The sequence below is a fragment of the Malaya genurostris genome, chromosome 2, assembly GCF_030247185.1.
Source record: "Malaya genurostris strain Urasoe2022 chromosome 2, Malgen_1.1, whole genome shotgun sequence".
NCBI lineage: Eukaryota > Metazoa > Arthropoda > Insecta > Diptera > Culicidae > Malaya > Malaya genurostris.
In genome coordinates, this window is record NC_080571.1 from 189111310 (window position 1) to 189134371 (window position 23062).

The following is a 23062-nucleotide window of genomic DNA, read 5'->3' on the forward strand; positions in this document are numbered from 1 at the left end:
TGACATTGATGGTCAACTTCCATGGGTGGCCAAGCAGCCGAGAATATTTGGTACAATCTAGTACTTGTGGAACTCCTTATTCTTTGCAAGAAATATTATTCTATACAAACCAACGAAAAACAACATAACGTTCAAGGAAGTCTTGATGCAACACTTACTTGTTATGATACAGAATACATCCACCCAACACTCCTTTTATTTGTTGAAAGCTCTGCAGAATTTGGTTTGTTTCCAAGTATAGGGTACTTGCGCTCTGTAAAAATACATACACCGAAATAGTTAGATATGAACAAAATATGATGAAGTTCAATATATTTGAAAAGAAAATATATGAACCATAAACGAGTAAGCATCATTAATTTAATAGCCTTAATTCAAGTAATTAAAACGATTTCACTCTGGATACTTTGAGATGTCTACTTACTTTCGGTATTTTTAAACTAGAAACATTCTGAAAAATGTTACCGTTGTACAGCAGGAGTGGTAGGTAACTTTCAATGATGTTGTAAATCTTATCGGAAAACTTAGTTTGATTACACTCTGAAATTGTTCGTTCGAATATAAAATTCAAATCACCATGATACATTTTCACCAAAGAGTAAAGAACGTTTGCTCGATGGTCTAGAACAATTTCGGAAATGTTCCTATCTGATCCAATCACCTAAAAAAGAGAAATATGCAGTTCATATAATTAAAGTGTATAAACATAGTGTATGTATGTTAAGAAACAGAGATAATGTTAAAATATTAAGTATACAAGTGTCAACTCTACGTAAACGAATAAGCCTGATCTCATTAGTAGTTATTTGAAATTCTGGCTCAAAAAACTTCGCAACCGATTGTTAGCTTACGTACTAGGACGATAAAGAAATATGCATAATATGAACATTGATAGACCGTTATCCATATTCTCACCTTGCTCTATAGAAAGGATGTAGAATTGTATGAGAACCAACTCTTAATCGAAGCGTCGGAGACCCTATATTTTTTTACTCTAATTTATTTGGCCCGACGCTCATATTTTTGATTGTAAACAAAATGAAGTACATATCCATATTGTAGCACAGTAACAATTTTTGATGTGAATAAGTCTTACTATGCTATGTAAGCTTTGTCGAAATTTACCATCTGGAAGAGTTATAAGTTTTTGATCTTGATAATCTCTTATTGTATCTAACGCATCAACAAAGTTTTTGCTACATGCTATCGGGAATATGATCAATTTGTAATAAAATATTTAGTTGTATGACTACTTAGATAACGTAATAGCTATAGTTCTGGGGTGTCTCTTGCTGCATCAGGCATACGTCTCCACCATAATCGGTCAATGGCTGCTCGTAGCCAGCCACTCACGGTACGATTGCTTCGTAGATAGTCCCACACTTGATCGATCCACCTTGCTCGCTGCTCTCTTCTCATCCAGTCGAATTAAATTCAAGAACACCAAGGCGCGTTGTTCCTCTACCAGCATAGTCCAGGTCTCGTGGCCACAGAGAACAACCAGTCTAATGAGCGTTTTGTAGATGGTCAATTTCGTGCGGTGGCGTACTTTTCTCGATCGAAGGGTTCTTTTGCGTCCAAAGTACGCACGATTTCCTGCCAAAATACCCCTCTGAATTACACTGCTGGTATCATTATCGGCGGTCACCAGTGAGCTTAAATATACGATTTCAACCACCTCGATATCGTCACCGTCTATCGATATACGTGGTGGGAGGCATAGTTTATCTTCTCTAGAGCCTCGTCCTCACATGTATTTTGTTTTTGGCTCATTTATGACCAGTCCGATATGCCTAGCTTCAGGTTTCAGTCCAATGTATGTTTCCATAATCTTTTCAAGGTTACGTGTCACAATATCATCATCGTCAGTGAAGCCAAAACGCTGTAAGGACTTTCGGAAGATCGTGTCACTTGTGTCGATCTTCGCTCTTCGAATCACACCTTCCAAAGCAATATTGAATAAGATACAAGATAGTCCATCACCTTGCCGTACCCCTCTCCAAGATTCGAAAGAACACGAGAACATCCCAGATACTCTGAAGTATCACACCCATTGTTGCTTCCAATCAATCGCGTCAGTTTATCCGGAAAACGCTTGGTCGAGACTGTTTGTTGGACTTCTAGAATCAGAAATCAAACCTATTTGTTAGTTATTACTGCGCGTATAGCCTATCCCATCGACCAGAATGCAAAGCGAGTTATTGGCGCTAGCTGGAAAGATGAGCTATTTAATACCACAAACTCCGAGCCAATGAGGCGTTGAAGAGGAGTACCAGCAATGAGAAGTTTAGCGAGAGTTCAAGATCGGGTATGCCTGAACGATGATCGTGAAAGACTCGGATGACCTTCATAAAAACGAGCAAACACAAGTCAATCGAGCTGGAAGTAATAACTAATATTGAGCAAAGCTTTCGTATTCCGAATGAATGGGTCTGCCTATCGGAATTAAATAAGTATTCTTCCCCGAAACCGAGATAGAAGAGGTGTTGTGCTATTCGCAATCACCCAAAAATTTGTGAATATTTCCCTTTCGGTATAAATAATGTTAGTGTTGTTACACCACATCGAGTCTCAATTGTAAGCGAGTAAACCCTGTGATTTATTGAAATAGTCTGCTACGTAGAACTAGAATCTTTATATTATTTTGAAACTGAATCGGAAACATCTTACGCTGTGGTTAGAAAGTGACCTCGTCTGCGATTAAAGATTATTGAATCTATTGAAGTTATAATCAAAATATATTATATTTATATATATATATATATATATATATATATATATATATATATATATATATATATATATATATATATATATATATATATATATATATATATATATATATATATATATATATATATATATATATATATATATATATATATATATATATATATATATATATATAAGAGACGTCGAATAGTCGATACGGATGATGATAAAAAATCAGCGAAAAAAGGCGGGTGGGTAATGTCAGACATAACTGGATGTCGTGAATACGAAAAAACTGGCACGCTCCCATCACTTTTCCGAATATCAGTTAGTTGATTGATTGTATGAATTGTGCAAGCTTTCCCCTTTTTCATTAACAGAGTTTGAAGCGATGCACCTACATTAAAGTACAGTTACATTAAACAGCTACTATTCTACAACTATATATTCCAAACTTGAAACAATTCCTTTTTAATTGGCCAGTATAGGAGGCTAGGTACGACAATTTTGTGGTTTATTTTTATTGAAGTTATGAAGTTCGAAGATATCTGATTCTTCTCGAAATTTCAGTACGAGACAATTGAAATGGCCTGGTCTGAAATGTATCGACGATCTTCGGTATGCAAGAGTCATTTTAATAATAATAATGATAGTAATAATAATGATAATAATAATAATAATAATAATTCAGATTAATTTGTACATATATGTATGTATAAATAAAATACAGATTAACCTGTATATAGCAACCCTGTTTCGCATGGCATATTTTCACACGACCCCATACTAGTATAAAGATGTGTTCAACATCATCACTTTCGCTTAAGAATTGCCGTTCGTAATTGAATGTGTTAGTGACGGTACAAATTATTTTAATTTCCATCTTGATAAAAATCTTCCTTTCTACCGGTTTTCGGTGCCATCGTGCTGACGGTGTCTCGTACGTTCAGAGTAGCTACTTTAACTTAAATGACGCTATTTCTCACTTTACATTTCATTTTATACCTGCTACTGGCAGCGGTGTTTTATTTATTTATTTCGTCAAGCAAATGTAGACTACATATAAATTGTTTACAATGTTCACTTACATACTACGCATTATTTCTACGACAAAGCTGAGATTTGATTTGATTTTTAGACATAGTAAGGTCAAGATATTCGCAGTATTGATTGTAATGGCGCATTATTCGATTGACTGGACTGTATTTTGCATAATTTGTTCTAGCTTGTTTTTCTAAAAATAATTTCCTGGAACGTAATTGACGGCTAGGTATATAAAAATTTAATTGCGATAATAATGGAGCTGATTGAATGCGTTGAGAAATAATGTCGCTGATAAAATAAAGCATTGCAAAGTCGCGGCGTTCTTTAAGTGTTTGTATATTGATGAGCATGCAGCGTGCTTCATATGATGGTAGAGGAAATGCTGTCCAGTTTAATTTACGAAGTGCATATAAAAGAAATTGTTTTTGAATAGATTCGATGCGTTCTTCGTGAATAATATTGTATGGATTCCATACTAGGCTGCAATATTCCAAAATAGGTCTGACATATGTAGTGTATAATAATTTAATTGTGTATGGGTCCTGAAAGTTATGACTGAAGCGTTTAATAAAGCCCAGCATGCTATTAGCTTTATTGATTATGGTATTGTAGTGTTCCACAAAAGTGAGCTTGGAGTCTAAGATCACGCCTAAATCTCTTACAATTTTACATTTTTCTACAAGTTGATATCCTAGATGTATGTTTATAGGTATAGTTTCATTTTTCCTACTGAAAGTTATTGAGTTACATTTTTTTACATTGAGTTGGAGTAGACTTTTGCAGCACCAAATGTGGAATAGATTGATTTCGTTCTGGAATATTACAGCGTCGTTAATATTTTTAATTTCCATGAAGAGTTTCATGTCGTCTGCATATATAAGCACTTTCAGATTTTTGAGTATGAAGGAAATGTCGTTTATATGTAAAATGAAAAGGAGAGGCCCTAAGTGAGAACCCTGAGGTACGCCAGAAGTTACATTAATTGGTTCAGACAGAATGTTTTGGAAGCGGACTACCTGTACACGATTCGTTAAGTATGATTTGAGCCATTCCAGAAGAGTATGTTTTATGCCATATTTTTGTAGTTTGTGTAGAAGTAATGGTATGTCAATACGGTCGAAGGCTTTGCTAAAGTCAGTGTAAAGAGTTTCTACGTAGTTTCCGGCGTCCATTGCATTCAGAGTGAATGTCATAAATTCTAAGAGATTTGTTGTAGTTGAGCGGCCTTTAAAAAGCCATGTTGTTTGTTTGTTATTACATTTTTAAGTTGATGAAAAAGTTTTTCATTTACAATTTTTTCAAATAATTTTGGAATGCATGAGATAATGGCTATTCCACGGTAGTTCCGAATGTTAGATTTTGCACCAGATTTAAATATTGGTACAAGAAAGGAAGATTTCTATGCTTTATGAAAAGTACATTTATTAAGTGATAGGTTAAAAAGTAGTTGTAGTGGTAGTGTAAGTTCTTCAGCAAGATTTTTTAAAAATATTGGTGGTATACTGTCAGGTCCAGGCCCTTTTGAGGCGTCTAAGTTTTTCAGTGCTGTCGAAATGTCATGTTCTGATAGATAGTTTACATAGATGGAGTTGGAAAATGCAGGTATGAAAGAGAAGTATTCACGGTCACGGTCAGTTTCTGAATAAGATGTATATACTTAAATATATACTTATATTTGCAAAGTGATTGCAGATTTCTGTAGTATTTTTCCCTACATGTTCGTCGAGGTGCATTTGAGATGGAAAATTGTTGCTTTTTAGTTTAGTTTTTGTGTAGTTAAAAAAGTTCTTAGGGCAAGTCTTTATTTCGTTTTCAATTTTGCGGTTATATTCTTCATGTGCTGTGTTAATGGCTATTTTAAGTTGATTGCATAGATTTAAGTAATTTTGGAGATGAGCGTCACTTTTTTCTTGTTTGTAAGTTTTGTGTGCTTTTTGTTTCCTATTTTTCAAATGTTTTAGTTGTGAATTGAACCATACAGGTAATTTGCTGTTATGATTTTTTCTTCTTCTTTTCATAGGCAAAGTTTCGGCTAATATTTTGTTTATAATGTGATAAAATTTGTTTACTTCGACGTCGACATTTCCTTCTGTACTCAGTATGTTCCGCCAATTTATTATACTTAGTCTACACTTGACTACTTCAAAGTCAATTTTATTGTATTCCGGCACTTCCTCATATTCCAAGTCGTAGGGAAGGGATGCATTGTGTGTAAATAATGAATATTCAATTGCGGTGTGAAATGCTTCATTTTTCCATAATGGCAGGTTTGATGCATTCACACAAAAGTCTTCTGTGCAATTTGTGAAAAGAAGGTCTAAATATGCGTTTTGTTGATTTTTTACGGAGTTTACTTGATGTAGGCCAAAATTAGAAATTTTGTCGAAAAAGTAGCGCAATGTTTCGTTTTCTCCTACGACTGCAAGTAAGATTGATTCATTTTCAATGTCAGAAATGAAGTCCGCATTACGTTGATTGAAGTCGCCAAAAATATGAAGCTTTACTTCAGGTTCCATATTCGAAATAATTGTGTCTAAAGATTGAAAGAATAATTCAAAAGAGAATTTGTTCGCATTTTCGGGTGGGAAGTAGACAGAGCAGTAAATATGTTCTTCTCCCAATATTGAGACTTTGGCCCATACATGCTCAAATTCTTTATATTTAGGAGTAATAATTTCTTCAGAAGTAAAGCAAGAGTTAATGGCTATAAGGACTCCACCTCCAGATTTTTTCTGACAGAGAGATAAATTTCGGTCGTGCCGAAATACGTTAAAATTATTTCCAAATACTTCTTCGCTTCTTACACTTTCATCCCAGCTGCTTTCAGTTCCAAGGATTATGTCGAAAGAGGAGGTTACTAAATTTTGGTGAATTTCTTTCATTTTGGCCGGGCTTTTCATGCGGTTGAAATTTTGGCAATAGACCAAAATTTCAGTCACATTTTGTCTGTGAAGCGAAGAAGTTTTTGAGAATTCTGGAATACTTACATTACTAATTCCTGTTTCTATTCCTTCGTCAAAGGGCGTCGTTATTTCCGAAAATTCGGCCTTGTAAAATTGTGTTCGGCTTCCTGGATTAGTTGGAGTCGGCGGGTACGTTCACTTGTCAAAAATTTCCCATAAGAGTCCAGGTCGGCCAGCGCTTCCTTAGGTTTCATTCCATATTCCTGATGCACTTCGATGAAGATTCGTAGGAGGTGGTCAGGTGTTGTTGGAAGGCCTTCTGATGCTAATAGCATTTTTATACTAGTTGGTGTCATACCCTCGATGCATACTGTAGGTTGTTGATTTTTCATATATGACAAATACAGACGGACGACGTGCATTATTTTCGGGTCACGAAGCCTTGCTTTTAAGAAGCGTTCGTCGCCATTTGCAGATTGTGAAGTAAGACGTACAATTGGAGGACGCATTGGATCAATTTCGAATTGGCTGTCTGTATTCATGTCCTGTGATATTGCAGACGTATTTATGTTCTGTGATATTGAAGATGTGTTCATATAGTTAGTGGATGGTTCAGCTTCGATGTCATTACTTCCTAAGACCGGAGTAGTGTTGTTTTGAATACTTCTTGTTCCTTTGTAAGGGTTGATTGTTTCACCTTTTTGAAAATTTATGAATTTTGAGGCAATATCTGCACCTGGATTCCCGGAGAATTGAACCCGTGCAGCTGCTAGTAAGTCTTTGTCCAAGGGTAAGGTATATTGTAATGACACATTATTGTTATTGTTGTGGCAGGTATTGTTACTATTAGTGTTCAAGTTGCTGTTGTAGTGCACATTATTGTCGTTGTTGTTGTTGTTGTTGTTGTTGTTGTTGTTGTTGTTGTTGTCGTTGTTGTTGTTGTTGTGGGTGTACGGACAGTCTTTGTGTTAAAATACCTTTCCTGTTCGCAAAACGGGAAACAGTGAGACTATATAAAAGAGAGAGTTAGTAGAGAGGCAGCCAGTAAAACTGAATTGGCTGTCTAGCTGTTAACAGCATCTTGTGGAATTTTTACGTAGAAACACGCACACAGGAGGAACAGTTAAGGGCAAGGCAAAGTCTCGCTCAAACCGTGCTGCTCTGCAGTTCCCAGTTGGCAGAATCCATCGTCTGCTCCGGAAGGGAAACCTCGCCGAGCATGTCGGTGCCGGAGCACCAGCCTATCTGGCGGCAGTGATGGAGTACTTGGCTGCAGAAGTGTGGGAATTGGTCGGTAACGCTGCCCGTGACAACAAGAAAACGCAAATCGTCCCTCGCCATCTGCAGCTGGCCATCCGTAACGACGAGGAGTTGAACAAAAACCCCGTTCTTTTCAGGACGACCACATCACTGTGATAAAGAAATATTTCAGATTGCTCTAAGTTTAGCCAGTTCTGATACGCCTGGAAAGTAGAATGCAAAATTCAAGTGGAAACCTTTGTTCTAACAATTTGTTCATTTTTGTTTTCGGCCGCATACTAAAGAATTCACGACAAAAATACATATTGATCTGTATACGTGGCAACTCTGTTTCGCACGGCATATTTGTATACTAGTATAAAGATGTGTTCAACATCATCACTTCCACTTTCGCATTGCCGTTCGTAATTGAATGTGTTAGTGACTGTGCAAATTATTTAAACTTCTCGTGTGTGTCTTGTTTCGGCAACAGTTGCTCGGAAAATGGTAGGAAAGCGACAAAATTCAACTAGTTCTTTATGATTATCTTTAGCACTAAAAAGTGCTTTGAATGGGCCTTGCTGGACTTTTTAGTTGCCTTTCTACCGGTTTTCGGTGTCATCGTGCTGACGGTGTCTCGTACGTTCAGAGTAGCTGCTTTAACTTGAATGACGCTATTTCACATATCACATTTCATTTTATACCTTCTACTGGCAGCGGTGCTCTCGTGTGTCTTGTTTAGGAAACAGTTGCTCAGCAAATGGTAGGAAAAATGAACCACTCAACTTTTATATGGATGCTCTTGTACAGAAGCAGACATCTCGCGTTCTGATTGGCTGGTGCTGCCATGCGTCAATTCAAACTGGTTTTTCAATAGTGTACTGCTGAAAAACTTCAATGTTGTTGCAATACACGTTCAATTTGAAAATTTTCGATTCTATTGGTAGTTAGATTATATAAATCCTTCCACAGAATACTGAGCTATGAGCTTTCAAAATACGAGAAAGGCAAACGCGCCTTATGAATTATCCTCTTTGATACTCGTTTATACCAAACATTTCAGAAAAGTTTAATTTTGAACTATTTGAGATTATGTCACACAACTGAAAATTTTATCATAAAATTGTGATCATATTTCCGATGGCATGTAGCAAGAATTATGTTGATTCGTTAGATACAACAGGAGATATTCACTATCAAAAACTTATCACCCTCTCAGAGGGTAAATTTTGAACAGGCGTCCCATAGTAAAGTAAGTCATATTCACGACAAAATAAGTCAAATAACAAATGATATCAAAGATTTTCAATTATAACTCATATCTGTACCAGAACTGATAGTTTAAGTTGGATGGGCGTTGTTTTTATGCATGTAAGATGTTTAAAAGTTTCAAATGATTCGAATGTAAACGGGAATACGAATTTGATATACTTTCGAACGTATCGCATACGGCCGTAAACAAGAACAAGAGTGAATATCCTCCATAGCTTTTGGACACACGTTCGCAAACTTAGCCGCATTTCGATTATTAATATACTGTGCTGAGGCGGGGGAGCATGTGGAACCAAATGTTGCAATATTCAAGACAAATATCATAGATGGATCATCATTTCTTTCCCACTGTATGGGGGATGTAACGTATGCAGGGAACTTTCAATCACAGGTAAGGTTTAATGACTCTAGTTGCCTTGTAGAACTATTCAAAATATTCCCATTCGATTGAACAGGGCTACTATTAGATATAGTTAGACTTTTCGAGTGATGGTGAATTACTTATAACTAGTTACTGATTCATCGCCAATGAAGAGAGACACCGGTTAAGAATTACTTGTTCGCCAGGTAATCGTTGATACATATACAGCAACATCTGATCTATCGGTCACATCCCTCATCTCTTGTTTTTCGACCCAGTGTTGGACACGTCACTGCTTACTGCGCTGTCTTACTCGGCTTATATGGCTCTTTTTTTCGGCTTCCAGTTTGCACTGCTGAATTGCGCGTTCTTCTACTAACTGTTTCAATCGTAAGCTGCTGCTAGATGAAACCATACTTTGTGGCAGTTACTTATTAGATATATTTATATATTTATATATATATATATATATATATATATATATATATATATATATATATATATATATATATATATATATATATATATATATATATATATATATATATATATATATATATATATATATATATATATATATATATATATATATATATATATATATATATATATATATATATATATATATATATATATATATATATATATATATATATATATATATATATATATATATATATATATATATTGGCTTAACCTTATTCTGGAACTGAATTCTATTCTCGTAGTTATTTATAAGAATTTAAAAGTTCATTGTTATTATACTCACGATTATAAATAGAATAATAAATTTTGATTATAACTTCAGACGAGACGAGGTCACTTTCTAACCACAGCGTAAGTTGTTTCCGATTCAGTTTCTTTCCGTTCGGCTTTTTTCGCTTCTACACTGTGAATGTGTATCCGTCACAATTTGGTAGTTTTATGCAGTGTGCCCAGAAGTAACAAAATAATACGTAGCAGACTATATCTAATAGATCACAGGGTTAGGTACTAACTTACAATAAAGACTCGATGTAGTGTAACAACACTAACATTACCGAAAGGGAAATATTCACAAATATTTGGGTGATTACGAATAGCACAATACCACTTCAATCTAGATCTCGGAGAAGAATACTGAACTAATCTCGACAGACAGTCCCACCTGTCCTCTAGCTTTCCCGCGGATTTCATTCGGAATACGAAAGCTTTACTCAATATTAGTTATTACTGCCAGCTCGATTGACTTGTGTTTGCTCGTTCTTATGAAGGTCATCCTGGTCACAAACAAAAATACCCAAGGGCTTTCCTCTAATCTATAGCATAATCTGCAAACTGTGTAAATATATCGGAAAGTTTCTCTCATTCCGTCTTTTCGTGAGTAATTTTCGAGGACCACAACATTCCCGTCTGTCCGAGACAAAAGCACTTTCTCGATACGTTGAAATAAGTTTCACGAAAACAAAATAATATTTCTAGGTAATATTACATTCCGCTATCATTAGGATCGATGTGGCCAGACTTGATTCAACAACTTTAGCGAATGATTACATCGATTCCATTTGAAAATGAAGACGCCCCCAACTTTCGTTCCTCATCTCAAAGGCTTCATGTACTGTTGGAGAACGATTGGGAAAAAAGCTTCCATCTTTAGGGTAACATCTTGCATTCTCGAAACTCTCAACCTTGATTAATTTAGGATGTCTGTTGGAATTTGCATGCAACTGATAGTTGTCAGACTAGTGGTTACCCTTTGTATAGAAATCTAACCCAGATTCATTTTCGCAGTAACTTGTGTAAGTCAGGGAGCGCGAATACCCTACATCTCTTCCACACTATTCACCTGAGTCACTAGAAACTTCTTCCTTGCTTATTGCTGCAATCCCTTGCTTGGTTAAGTCGACCACCGCGATGTTTATTTCCAACCCGGCGATTTGGTTTAGCATTTGCTGTCTTACTCGTAAACCTTAATCGAACACCAAATCTCCTTTGGATTGATCGAGCGGTAGCTTATGTTCTTCATGCGTTCTTCGAATGATATAAATGTCTCACTTGTGTGGAGTAAGGAACGCCCGCTTGTTTCCTGATTTAGTATATGACTCTCAAGATATCGAGGAACACGTTTGCCTCGAGATTTTTCTAGAATGAGCTCTATAAAATCATTGAGTTCATTTCGCATCCACACTGATTATTTATCAGAGGTTCGACATCTCTCGACCCGAAGTAAGTAATGTTGGAGTCGAGAAACAATGGTTTTGTTTACCCGTCGGTCTAATTTTCTAATTAATTTTTAATGGATATTCCTGATAGATAGTCAAACTAGTGGAATAATCCCGACAAACCAGTGAATCCTTCATGAACAACTTCTGTAAGAACCATTGTTTGGTCTCTAAATTCCATCTTGTCTCGTAATGTTTTCCCCGAATTTTCAGCATTCCCAATGACAAGCATTAGGAAACTCGTAAGCCATTACTGCCAATAAAATTTTATATATACAGGGTCCACAATCTAGCATTTTTTTTAACTAGCGGTTATTTCGACATTAATAACCTTAATGTCACTTCTGATTTGACAGAAACTTAGTTTTATCCTTCCGCTGAATGAAAATGGTTGTGTATACGCTTGAGGAACGCGTGAAAATAGTGCAGTTTGATTTTGAAAATCATGGTAATTTGCCAAAAAATCATCTTCTCGGATGAGGCACATTTTCATCTCGGCGGATATGTTAATAAGCAAAATTGTCGCATCTAGGGGACGGAAAACCCGCACGTTACCATGGAGAAGTCGATGTATCCTCAGAGAGTGACGATTTGGTGCGTATTTGGTCTGGTGGCATCATTGGGCTATTTTTCTTCGAAAATGAAGCAGGAGCCGCCGCCACTTGGACACTATTTGGTTCCAACAAGACGGCGCTCCGTGCCACACAGCCAATGCTACGAGCGATCTTCTGCGCACAGTCTTCGAAGATCGAATTATCAGTCGAAATTCGGATTTCGTTTGGCCGCCTCGGAGCTGTGATTTGACGCCGTTAGACTATTATCTTTGGGGGGCTGTCAAAGATAAGTGTTATTTGGACAAGCCAGATACAATTCAAACCTTGAAGGACAACATTCGTGCAGCCATAACTGAAATAAAGCTGCATACAATCGAAAATGTACTAAAAAACTGGACCGACCGTATGGCTGTTAGTTCTTTTTTGTTCGTTAATTAAAGAAACATCTGAAGGTTTACCACCTTCGACTTCGATTGTTTTTCCAAGATTGATTTTATTGAAAGGTTCTAAACTTAAACTAACCTACTGCCTGTTCTACGTACATAAAGGTGGGAGGAGCCAGTTACAATACTTTCGTTCAATAACTTGTTAGCGGGAGAGAGGAAAAAGAGAGAGAACATCGATTGGTGCATCAATGCAAAAGAAGGCGATTGAGCCTCTAGTGCATTACGCAAGGGAAAGAAATGTCGCATCGGCGGATAGTGTGGGAAGTTGACTTAGCTCGCCGTGTGCAGCATATGTTGCAACACGGCCAGCTAGCATGGGAATCAGGAATCAGAACAAATTGGCTCAAATGGCACGTTCCCCTTTATATTTGGAGATTTGTGCCTTGCCATCAATTTGTTTTTAGCATCATTTTCCCGATATATAAGAGGGAAGGGTTGAAGGGAAATGGTAAGGTTTGGACTAGGATGGGGAAAATTGACGACACAAAACCACAAAAAAGCAGAAGTAAATTCTGCACCCCTAAGGGATGCTGAACAATCTGCTGGGGATCACATTTAGTGGAAGCAGAAGTAAACACCATTCTGCACTCCCGGAAGAATGCAGAACGATTCGCAGTATGTACGAGCAGAAGTAAATTCGGTGTCACCAAGCAGGCAACTCTGACAACACTGCAACTACACGAGATTCGCTGAGAGATAAAACGGCGACAGTTTCCTGTGTTATATCCAAGCGCGATGACCGCATCGTCGCTCATATCGAGTCATTTGTCGGTCAGAGATTATAATGTATATTTAATAAGCGATTTCTCGTAGGTATATAACAGAAAGTGAAGAATTATAATAAAATAATTTGTAGGATTTAATGTTTCGGATTCATTGTTAGGAGTGAATTTAACCTAACACTTAAGAACCACACCAATATGTAAGCTTCTTTATAAAACCTTTGTTCCAACTGAAATAAATAATTACGCTTTACAGCTTGAGCTGATGAACAATAAGATTTCGTCTGCTACTAGATTGGTGTGAATGATGACTCCTGATACGCAGTAACATTCGGTACCCCATTAAGGATGCCAAACAATCTGCTAATCCCTATTTAAGGTGAATACAGTAAGGATTTATTCACTACAAGAAGAACAATGAACCCTTCTGACTATAGCTCCTTATCACATTGGGTGAGAAACGAGAGAATATCCTTTTGTTGGCATGTTTGGATGCAGCCCAACAACGAATCTTGTGCTTTATCCAACTAGTTGAAAGTGGTAAAGCTGGTTCCGGAGCAACGAAATCATTCGTTGCACCAGCTCTAGCCAACTCATCATTGCCGATTGTATTCCACACAGAATCGCGTAGATTTCTGCTTCGAAAACAGTACAGTATTTACCAAGTAAATGAGACTGCTCTAGCCTCATTTCACGACAGTAGACACCAGTACCAGCACGACCATTCAACAGAGAACCGTCTGTATAACAAACTATGTGTTCATCAAGTTGTCGTTCCAAATAACCAGACAACCATTCCTCACGAAGAGGATAGCTCACATTGAATGTTTTGAAAGAAAAACTGCATGTGAGAGTTAGGTCACTAGGAGCGAATAAATACTCATCCCAGGTAACCATTTGAGACCACAAGCGAGTGTGGCTGGTAGCATAAGCATAAGCATAGTAACCCATTACTGTTCCAAAGCCCTGTAACCTTACGACGGTGAGCAAGAGATAATGCTTCTTGTTTTAGGAACACTTGTAGTGGTTTAATGCATAGTAGCGCCTCTAGAGCAGCATTAGGGGTTGTCGTGAATGCTCCTGTCATCGCTATTAGGACCATACTTTGGAGATGATTTAGCTTTGACTAAACTGTCGTAACTTCTCCTTTCTGCTACCATACAAGACATCCGTATGCTAAAATTGGTCTAACAATAGTTGTGTAGATCCATTGAATGTATCTGGGTTTGAGTCTCCATGACTTTCCAAAAGCTCGTCTGCATTGGCCGAAAGCCTCGCAAGCTTTTTTAATCCTGAAGTCAATGTGAGCAGACCAATTCAGTCAATTGGTCAAGAATCCAAAACAACCCCGACGTATTTAACTTGATCAACCACAGTGACCGAAGAACTGTAATGGACGAGCTCCTGTGATTATCCTACGATAAGTTAAAAGCACCATTGATATTTTGCCCGGAATTACAGATAATCTAACCAGATAACACCATTGTTGAACAGATCGCAGGGCTTGCTGCATTAAATCAAAGAGAGTGATAATGCTTATACCGGTCATCAATATATGATAATCGTCGGCAAAACCATAAGTCGAAAATCCAAGGTTATTACGTTTCCCTAACAAACCATCAGCGACTAGGTTCCAAGATATTCCGTTCACGACTGCATTGTTTAACCTCCTGCAGCCATTCAGTCCTCGGCACGGAAATACACCTTGACTTAGGAGTTCCTATTTTTGTGGCCTTTTACGACATGGAACAGGAAACCAGTGGATGAATTCTTGGTTGAAAATAATTCCGCCGGATGTCACACGGCTTACCTGTTTCGTGGACTTATACCACCGGTACAGGTGTACCGTAGCATTATTCTTAGCCAGTTGGGAAACCGCTACCGACACTACACGGCTATCTAGGCTGCTCAGAAAGGGAAGTTGACATTGATGGACAGCTCGCCGTGTGCAGCATATGTTGCAACACAGCCGGCTAGCATGGGAACTTAATGTGAACCATATTGCTGGCTCTTGGGAAATGTAACGATCGTCAAGTGTTTTTACGACCTGTTACTATTTTGAATGCATGGTACTTGAAGGATGAAGGATGTAAGGATTGGTGTTTGGGATTTTAGTGCATGTTCGGTTTTGGTTTATGATCTGTGATCAGAGAAGGATTGGTTAGAGATCGTGTGAATGCTGGAATGTGGGAAAGTATTTCGTTTGGGTTAGTCGGGTCAATATTATCATGCTACATGGCGTACTGCAAGGTCAGCCGAGGCAGCCATTTGAATGAAATTATATTCCACAACTAACCGGAAGGATTGTACTTTAATATGAAAAAATAAATTTTGAAATCGGATGAACCGTTTGTGTTTTATTGCATGTTTAAAAAAAAGTTACATGGCGGACCCTGTACATGATATACACATACAACTACACACAACCGCCACGATTACACTTTAACTACCGTACAGAAAATATTTCATCTCAATAATTACAACGCTCCAGCAACTCGAAGAGTGATACTCAATTGAACTCTAGCAAATATAACATTGAATCTGTTCGAGATATATACCACCCACAACTACAACCCTGTGTGAAACTCAACAGTAATTGTAACAATTCTACCTATCGTCATCATCATCATCGTCATGATCACTTCCGTCATCATAATTCATCCGATTACTGGTGTGATAAGGAAGGTTGAAAAGAGTGAGACTGATCTTCGTTCGATGTTGGGATTTTGATATCTACCGCTCACCCCTATCGAAGAATCCATAAGGGACCGGATTTGGGGCCTACAAAAGTAAGGAAGTCTAGGAATGTTTCTGCATGATACTGACGCCATCAATGGTAAAACGACGCTTGTTGCTGCCATCGCACTGGACCATAAAGAACAATAGATTGCTGAACAACTTAGTCGTGCCTTGGAATTGGCGTCGCTTTGGTCGGAACCGCCATTGCTATTGGATTACACTGACGGATCAATTGGTCAACAACGCTTCAGGATTCCATAACTTGACAATACTTCATTGATGCTCGAATCGCTGGACCGGTGGTACGTTTTCTATTAAAGCTGGGTACAGGAAATACACAATTGTAATTGAATGGTATTTTCTTTGACTTTGCCTAAACTTACTGAGCCTTGAATGCCTTTTGGGCATTTTCTTTAAACTAGGAGTTGGAATCAATTTACTTCGCCGTAGTCTTGCGCCGCAGTTGATTTCTCTAGGTGAGTTGCCCGCGAAACCGACTTTATTTGGTATCACATTAAACTTCCTCTTGGCAATCATATTTTGTTACATATATGTTTTAGGATGCCATTTATTGTCGAAAAGAACACTGTTGTATAGCGCAAATACTGTTTTCGTGGATAATTTACACAGTATATACCTAGCAAAGCTAGGTCATCTCGCAGAGCACTACATCGTCTTTTTCTTTGTTTTTTTTTTTATTTTCACCAAACATCATGCCTGCTGCTGGTACCACAACGGCTAAAAGGCCACCATCATTACGGGCGTTAACGGCTAGATTAAAGGAGATTCAATTATCTTTCAATGATATTTACGATTCGCGCAAGCCTTCAAGGAAACGTTGACATTTTTGCTCACGATGATTATAATGTTGAAGGCAGTGCTTTGGAAAAGAGCGCATGGAGCTCAGTGATTGGTAATACGAAATCAAATCCTTTGTAGTTGACAAGGCTAAGGAGTTACAAGAACCGAATGTGTTGGAGCAATCGATCACGTCCGGCTAATCACAAATTAAGTTGCAGTCATTCGACGGAAACATAGATGAGTGGCTGAGCTTCCGGGAACTATTTACATCACTCATCCTCTGGAAACCGGAATTGCCCGAAGTGAAGAAATTCCATTGTCTGATAGGGTGTCTGCAAGGTGAGCCCAAAAGTCTTATCGACCCTCTTCAGATTACCAAGGCCAACTATCAAGTGGCAACAGTACAACAATAGTAAGCAGCTGAAACGACGTCAAGTACAAGCTTTCTTCAACCTGCCTGTCTTTTTGCAAAGGAATCTGTTATCGATCTACATAGTCTCGTTGAAGGAGTTGAAAGAACTGAACAAACGTTAGATCAAATCATTCAATCGGTCGATTACAAGGATCTTCTATTGATGAACATCCTCACTACAAGATTAGACCTCGTCACTCGTAGAAGCTGGAAAGAGTTCTCAGCCATGAAACTGATACACTGACAGATACATTTGACTTCCAGCGGCGTAGGCTTCAGGTATTGGACTGCTTGCCAACAAGGGGTGCTGACACTAGGGGTGTTCAGCCATAGCAATAACGACCAAAATTAAAAAAACAGGGTGGCAAGCGTATTAGCGATTTCAATTTCCCGTTTTTTTCTCAGGTTTCCCGGTGCGCGAGACAAAAATTCCCGGTTTTTAGAACAGGTCAAAATAGTCAATGTTCAGTTTTGTCGTGAATACGACTTACTTTACTATGGGGTGCCTTTTCAAAATTAGCCATATGGAAGAATGGGCAGAACTTAATCGTGAATATCTCGACTTGTATTAATGGTAGCAACATAATTCTTTCACCATTTCATCAAAAATATGATCAGGAATTTAGGATAATATTTTGAACAGTGTGAGATAACAACAAACTACTCAAAAATTAGGTTTTCTCAAAATATCAAAATAATGCGGAAAACTCTTTACCTTCGCTTGGGTTTTTCGCGCAAGAACGACGATTTTGAGGTAGTCAGGCACATATCTTCAACTGAATGTGTATATAAGGGGAACCGTGGTGAAAATCGATCACTTCTTTTCGTGCGTTCGATGGAAGCAGACGTCGTGGGAGTTAAACCTTCAACCAGCAGCGACGGAGAGAGCGCCATCTGCGTGGTTAAAACCTAAAACGCTCAGGTAGCAACTTTCATTCGCTTGCTGGCCTTCAAGGCGAGCAGACTGCCATCGCAGGAGTTAAACCATCAACCAGCAGCGACGGAGAGAGCACCTTCTGCGTGGTTAAAACCTCAAACGCTCAGGTAGCAACTCTCATTTGCTTGGTGGCCATCAAGGCGAGCAGACTGCCATCGCGGGAGTTAAACCATCAACCAGCAGCGACGGAGAGAGCACCTTTTGCGTGGTTAAAACCTCAAACGCTCAGGTAACAACTCTCATTCTCTTGCTGGCCATCAAGGCGAGCAGACTGCCATCGCGGGAGTTAAACCATCAACCAGCAGCGACGGAGAGAGCACCTTCTGCGTGGTTAAAACATCAAACGCTCAGGTCGCAACTCTCATTCGCTTGCTGGCCTTCAAGGCGAGCAGACTGCCATCGCGTCAGTTAAACCAGAAGCGACGGAAAAAGCACCTTCTGTGTGGTTAAAACCTCAAACGCTCAGGTAGCAACTTTCATTCGCTTGCTGGCCATCAAGGCGAGCAGACTGCCATCGCGGGAGTTAAACCATCAACCAGCAGCGACGGAGAGAGCACCTTCTGCGTGGTTAAAACCTCAAACGCACAGGTAGCAACTTTCATTCGCTTGCTGGCCATCAAGGCGAGAAGACTGCCATCGCGGGATTTAAACCAGCTGCGACGGAAAGAGCGCCTTCTGCGTGGTTAAAACCTCAAACGCTCAGGTCGCAACTCTCATTCGCTTGCTGGCTTTCATGGCGAGAAGACTGCCATCGCGAGAGTTAAATCATCAACCAGCAGCGACGGAGAGAGCACCTTTTGCGTGGTTAAAACCTCAAACGCTCAGGTCGCAATTCTCATTCGCTTGCTGGTCATCAAGGCGAGCAGACTGCCATCGCGGGAGTTAAACCATCAACCAGCAGCGACGGAGAGAGCACCTTCTGCGTGGTTAAAACCTCAAACGCTCGGGTCGCAACTTTCATTCGCTTGCTGGCCTTCAAGGCGAGCAGACTGCCGTCGCGGGAGTTAAACCAGCAGCGACGGAGAGAGCACCTGCAACCATTTGGTTTTCGGTAGTCGTAACGAGAAGTTCAATTTTCAGATCTTAGTTCCGCAATATAGGTTTAGAATTCAGAGCCTGCGTGCTGCAACTGGATTCTGAAACTGTATTCCGGAGCAAATTTGAGTTTCGAAATTGCAATTCTAGAATTGAAACTGGATTCTGAGTCTGTTATTGGTTCTAAATTTAGTTCTTGAACTCAGGATCCAGTTCTTTATTCCAGACTTCTTCTATTCGGTTCTTTTTAGAACCATAATAATACTCCTAAAGAATTATGCGGAAATTTACTTTACTGTAATCTATAAAATCCATTTTGGTAGTCATGGCGAAAAATCGTCTTCAAAATTTAGAGCTTAGTTCTGGAATATAGGTTTAGAATTCAGAGTCTGTGTGCTGAACTAACTCAAATCGTCACTCTTCATCACGAACGCTTTCATAAAAATTTCTTTTCAGAGCCACCATTTTTTTATTATAAAGAACTATACTACTTATTTCATAATATTTAATTGCGTTTCAGAATTTTTAATGTAACTAATCTGTAATTTAGTCTAGGCGCATCGTTTAAATTTCTAGTAATGAAAGAGGGGAAAGTTGCACAATTCAAACAATCGATGAACTACCAATTCGAACTCGGAAGCATAAATAAAGTGTGTCATATTCGTATTCACGACATCCAGTTATGTCTCGGACATTACACACCCGTACTTTTTTTAACTTATTCAAGCTTTAAGAATTCCATGTCCAAAAGAACATCGAGAGTTGAGAATTGAAGTATTTTAGGGTATCTAATGGAACTACGTTATTGAAGCTTCTTTCCAGCAAATTGGAAAGTAGTTTTAATACAGGGTGATTTTTTAAGAGCTTGAGAACTTTTTTAAACAATAAAACGCATAAAATTTGCAAAATCTCATCGGTTCTTTATTTTAAACGTTAGATTGGTACATGACATTTACATTTTGAAGATAATTTCATTTAAATGTTGACCGCGGCTGCGATTTTTGTGGCCGTGAAGGAAAAACAACATTGCAAGAACAGCAACCCAATCGTGACGGAAAAATTCGTCACCTTTCAGGCAAGCCTTCACGTCAGCGTAAACGCGGCGAGTAAAAACAAAAATATCTTTTCACGGGCACCGGGCACTGTCATTGACATAGTGACAGTAGTCTCGGCTTTCGGTAGAACTTCGGGAGAAAGTCGAATGAACTTTCTACTTAGAATCACAAGCTCGGCTTGTACTGAAATCATCGGGCTTCACCCGAAAGAAAATGTTTGGAGCTTAAAAACCCATAGTTGGGAAGAGTTAGAGGCAGTCGGTTAGCCAGTCAGTCTCAGAGTGCACGCGGATAATATCCGTTAGTCTCGGGCGTCGGCCCGTAGACAAGTCGTTAGTCGTTAGTAGTTAGTCGTTAGTAGTGTAATACGCGATAACCGAAACAGTCAATCAATTAACTTCTTCTGTAGGTAGATCACGGCAAAAGCAGAACGAAAAGTGTAAAAGTTCCGATATTAAATTGATCCAAGACTGTATTGAAGAGTGTAGCCAGTTAATTGAGACGAAATAGAAGTGAAGAAATACGGAAAAAAGGTTTATTAACACAGAGAGTTACAAGTTTCCATTCAAAACAGAAAGAAACATCCCTTTTCGTTATTTTTCTCCCGCCACCGCTCGGCCGGAAACAACGAGGCGTTTGCAAATTGATGGTTTCGGCTCGCCTTCGAAGCGCCATTCGGTCGATTTTTGTGCGGTTTCGACGTCATATTCATAGATCCACACCTCATCACCAGTTATGATGCATTCGATGAATGTTAGGTCGCTATCTGCGTTGGAAATCATCTCTTTGGCCACATCAACACGACGCTGTTTTTGAATGAAATTCAGCTTTTTTGGCACCAGCCGAGAAGCGACGCGTTTTAAACCCAAAACATCAGTAAAAATGTGTTCGGCTGATCCATAAGAGATGCCCAACAACACAGCAATCTCTCTAATCGATACAGAACGATTTTGCAACACGATTTGTTTCGCCGATTCAATGTTTTCTTCAGTAACAGATGTTGTTGGGCGGCCAGGGATCTCATCATGATCCAAGCTTGTACGACCACCTTTGAAGCGTTTATACCACTCGTATGCCTGTGTTTTTCCTAGACACGATTCACCAAAAGCCTTTTCTAACATTTTCAACGTTTCGGAACACTTAAATCCATTTGCAACACAAAATTTGATGCACGCACGTTGTTCTAAATTTTCATCCATTATAAAAATCGCCACACGAAATTTTTTCAACTTCTTTGTATAGACGCCAAACAAAAACTAATCGCACGATATGCGTCAAAATTTGACAGAATGTGTATAAAAGTGTTGCCAACTTTGAGAGAATAAAAGTTAACCGATTGGACAAGCGCGAAAATTTCGGTTCTTTTTAGATCATAAGGTATACATGATTTGGTTATTACCATGAAGGCATCATTTGCTTCCGCAATTCTGTGATTTTTGTGTAGGGAAAATTCTAAACCTACTTGTATTGTATAATGGGGAAAGGAACTTATATACTAACTTACTAACTAATACAGAGAGCGAATCGATTCAATTGAAGGTTGCATCGATTTTTGTCGGAACTTACTTATAATATTATGTGACATTAAATCTAATGGTTCTATATTTGTGAGTCTGTGTAACTCATTTGTACTAAACCAGGGAGGACGCTTCAAAATCATTTTCAGAATTTTATTCTGAATCATTTGAAGCGTTTTCTTCCTGGGGAACAACAACTTGACCAAATTGGTACTGCATAAAGCATGACTGGTCTAAAAATTTGTATATAAATTAACAATTTGTTTTTTAGACAGAGCTTAGAATTTTTGTTTATAAGAGGATATAAACATTGAATATATTTATTGCACTTTGACTGGATTCCTTCAATGTGATCCATGAAAGTGAGATTTTGGTCATACGTTGAACCTAAGTATTTAGCTTGATCAAACCATGTTAATTCTAAGCCATTCAATTTGAGAATGTGATTATTGTTTGGTTTAAGGAAAGAAGCTCTTGGCTTATGAGGAAAGATAATTAGTTGCGTTTTTGCAGCATTTGGTTTAATTTTCCATTTTGACAGATAATCACTGAGAATATTTAAACTTCTTTGTAGGCGACTGCAGATCACTCTTAGATTTCTACCTGTGGCTAACAGGCTTGTGTGTCACAGAATAGCGATTTCTGACAACCAACGGGTAGATTTGGAAGATCAGATGTGAAAATATTATACAAGCTACGCTCGAACTCTGCGGAACACCTGCTCGTTCGGGTAGCAATTCAGATTTACAATTCTGATAGCTAACCTGAAGAGTACGATCAGTTAAATAATTTTGAAGCATTTTGATAAAATAAATAGGAAACTGGAAATCAGACATTTTTGCTATTAAACCTTTGTGCCAAACATTGTCGAATGCTTTTTCTATGTATAGAAGAGCAACTTCAGTGTATAACCCAGAAGATTTATTTGCTTTTATCATGTTCGTTACTCTTACATGTTGATGAGTAGTGGAATGTTCATGACGAAATCCAAACTGCTCTAGTAAAAAAATTGAATTCTCATTTATATGTGGCATCATTCTCAACAAGATATTTTTTTTCAAAAAGTTTACTGATAGAAGACTAATTGGTCAATAACTTGATGTTTCTGCTGG

General features: G+C 38.3%; 1 protein-coding gene across 6 annotated transcripts in view; it reads right to left on the reverse strand.

Moving 5' to 3' along the window:
• Positions 1-23062, reverse strand: part of LOC131432790 (uncharacterized) — a 405803-nt gene that overhangs the window by 191071 nt on the left and 191670 nt on the right. For all 6 annotated transcript variants that reach the window (XM_058599303.1, XM_058599301.1, XM_058599307.1 and 3 more), the window contains 2 exons: positions 425-661; positions 159-253 (listed from right to left, as the gene is read on the reverse strand). In XM_058599303.1, coding sequence (XP_058455286.1) covers positions 159-253; positions 425-661 — 332 coding nt within the window. The remainder of the gene's footprint in view (positions 1-158; positions 254-424; positions 662-23062) is intronic.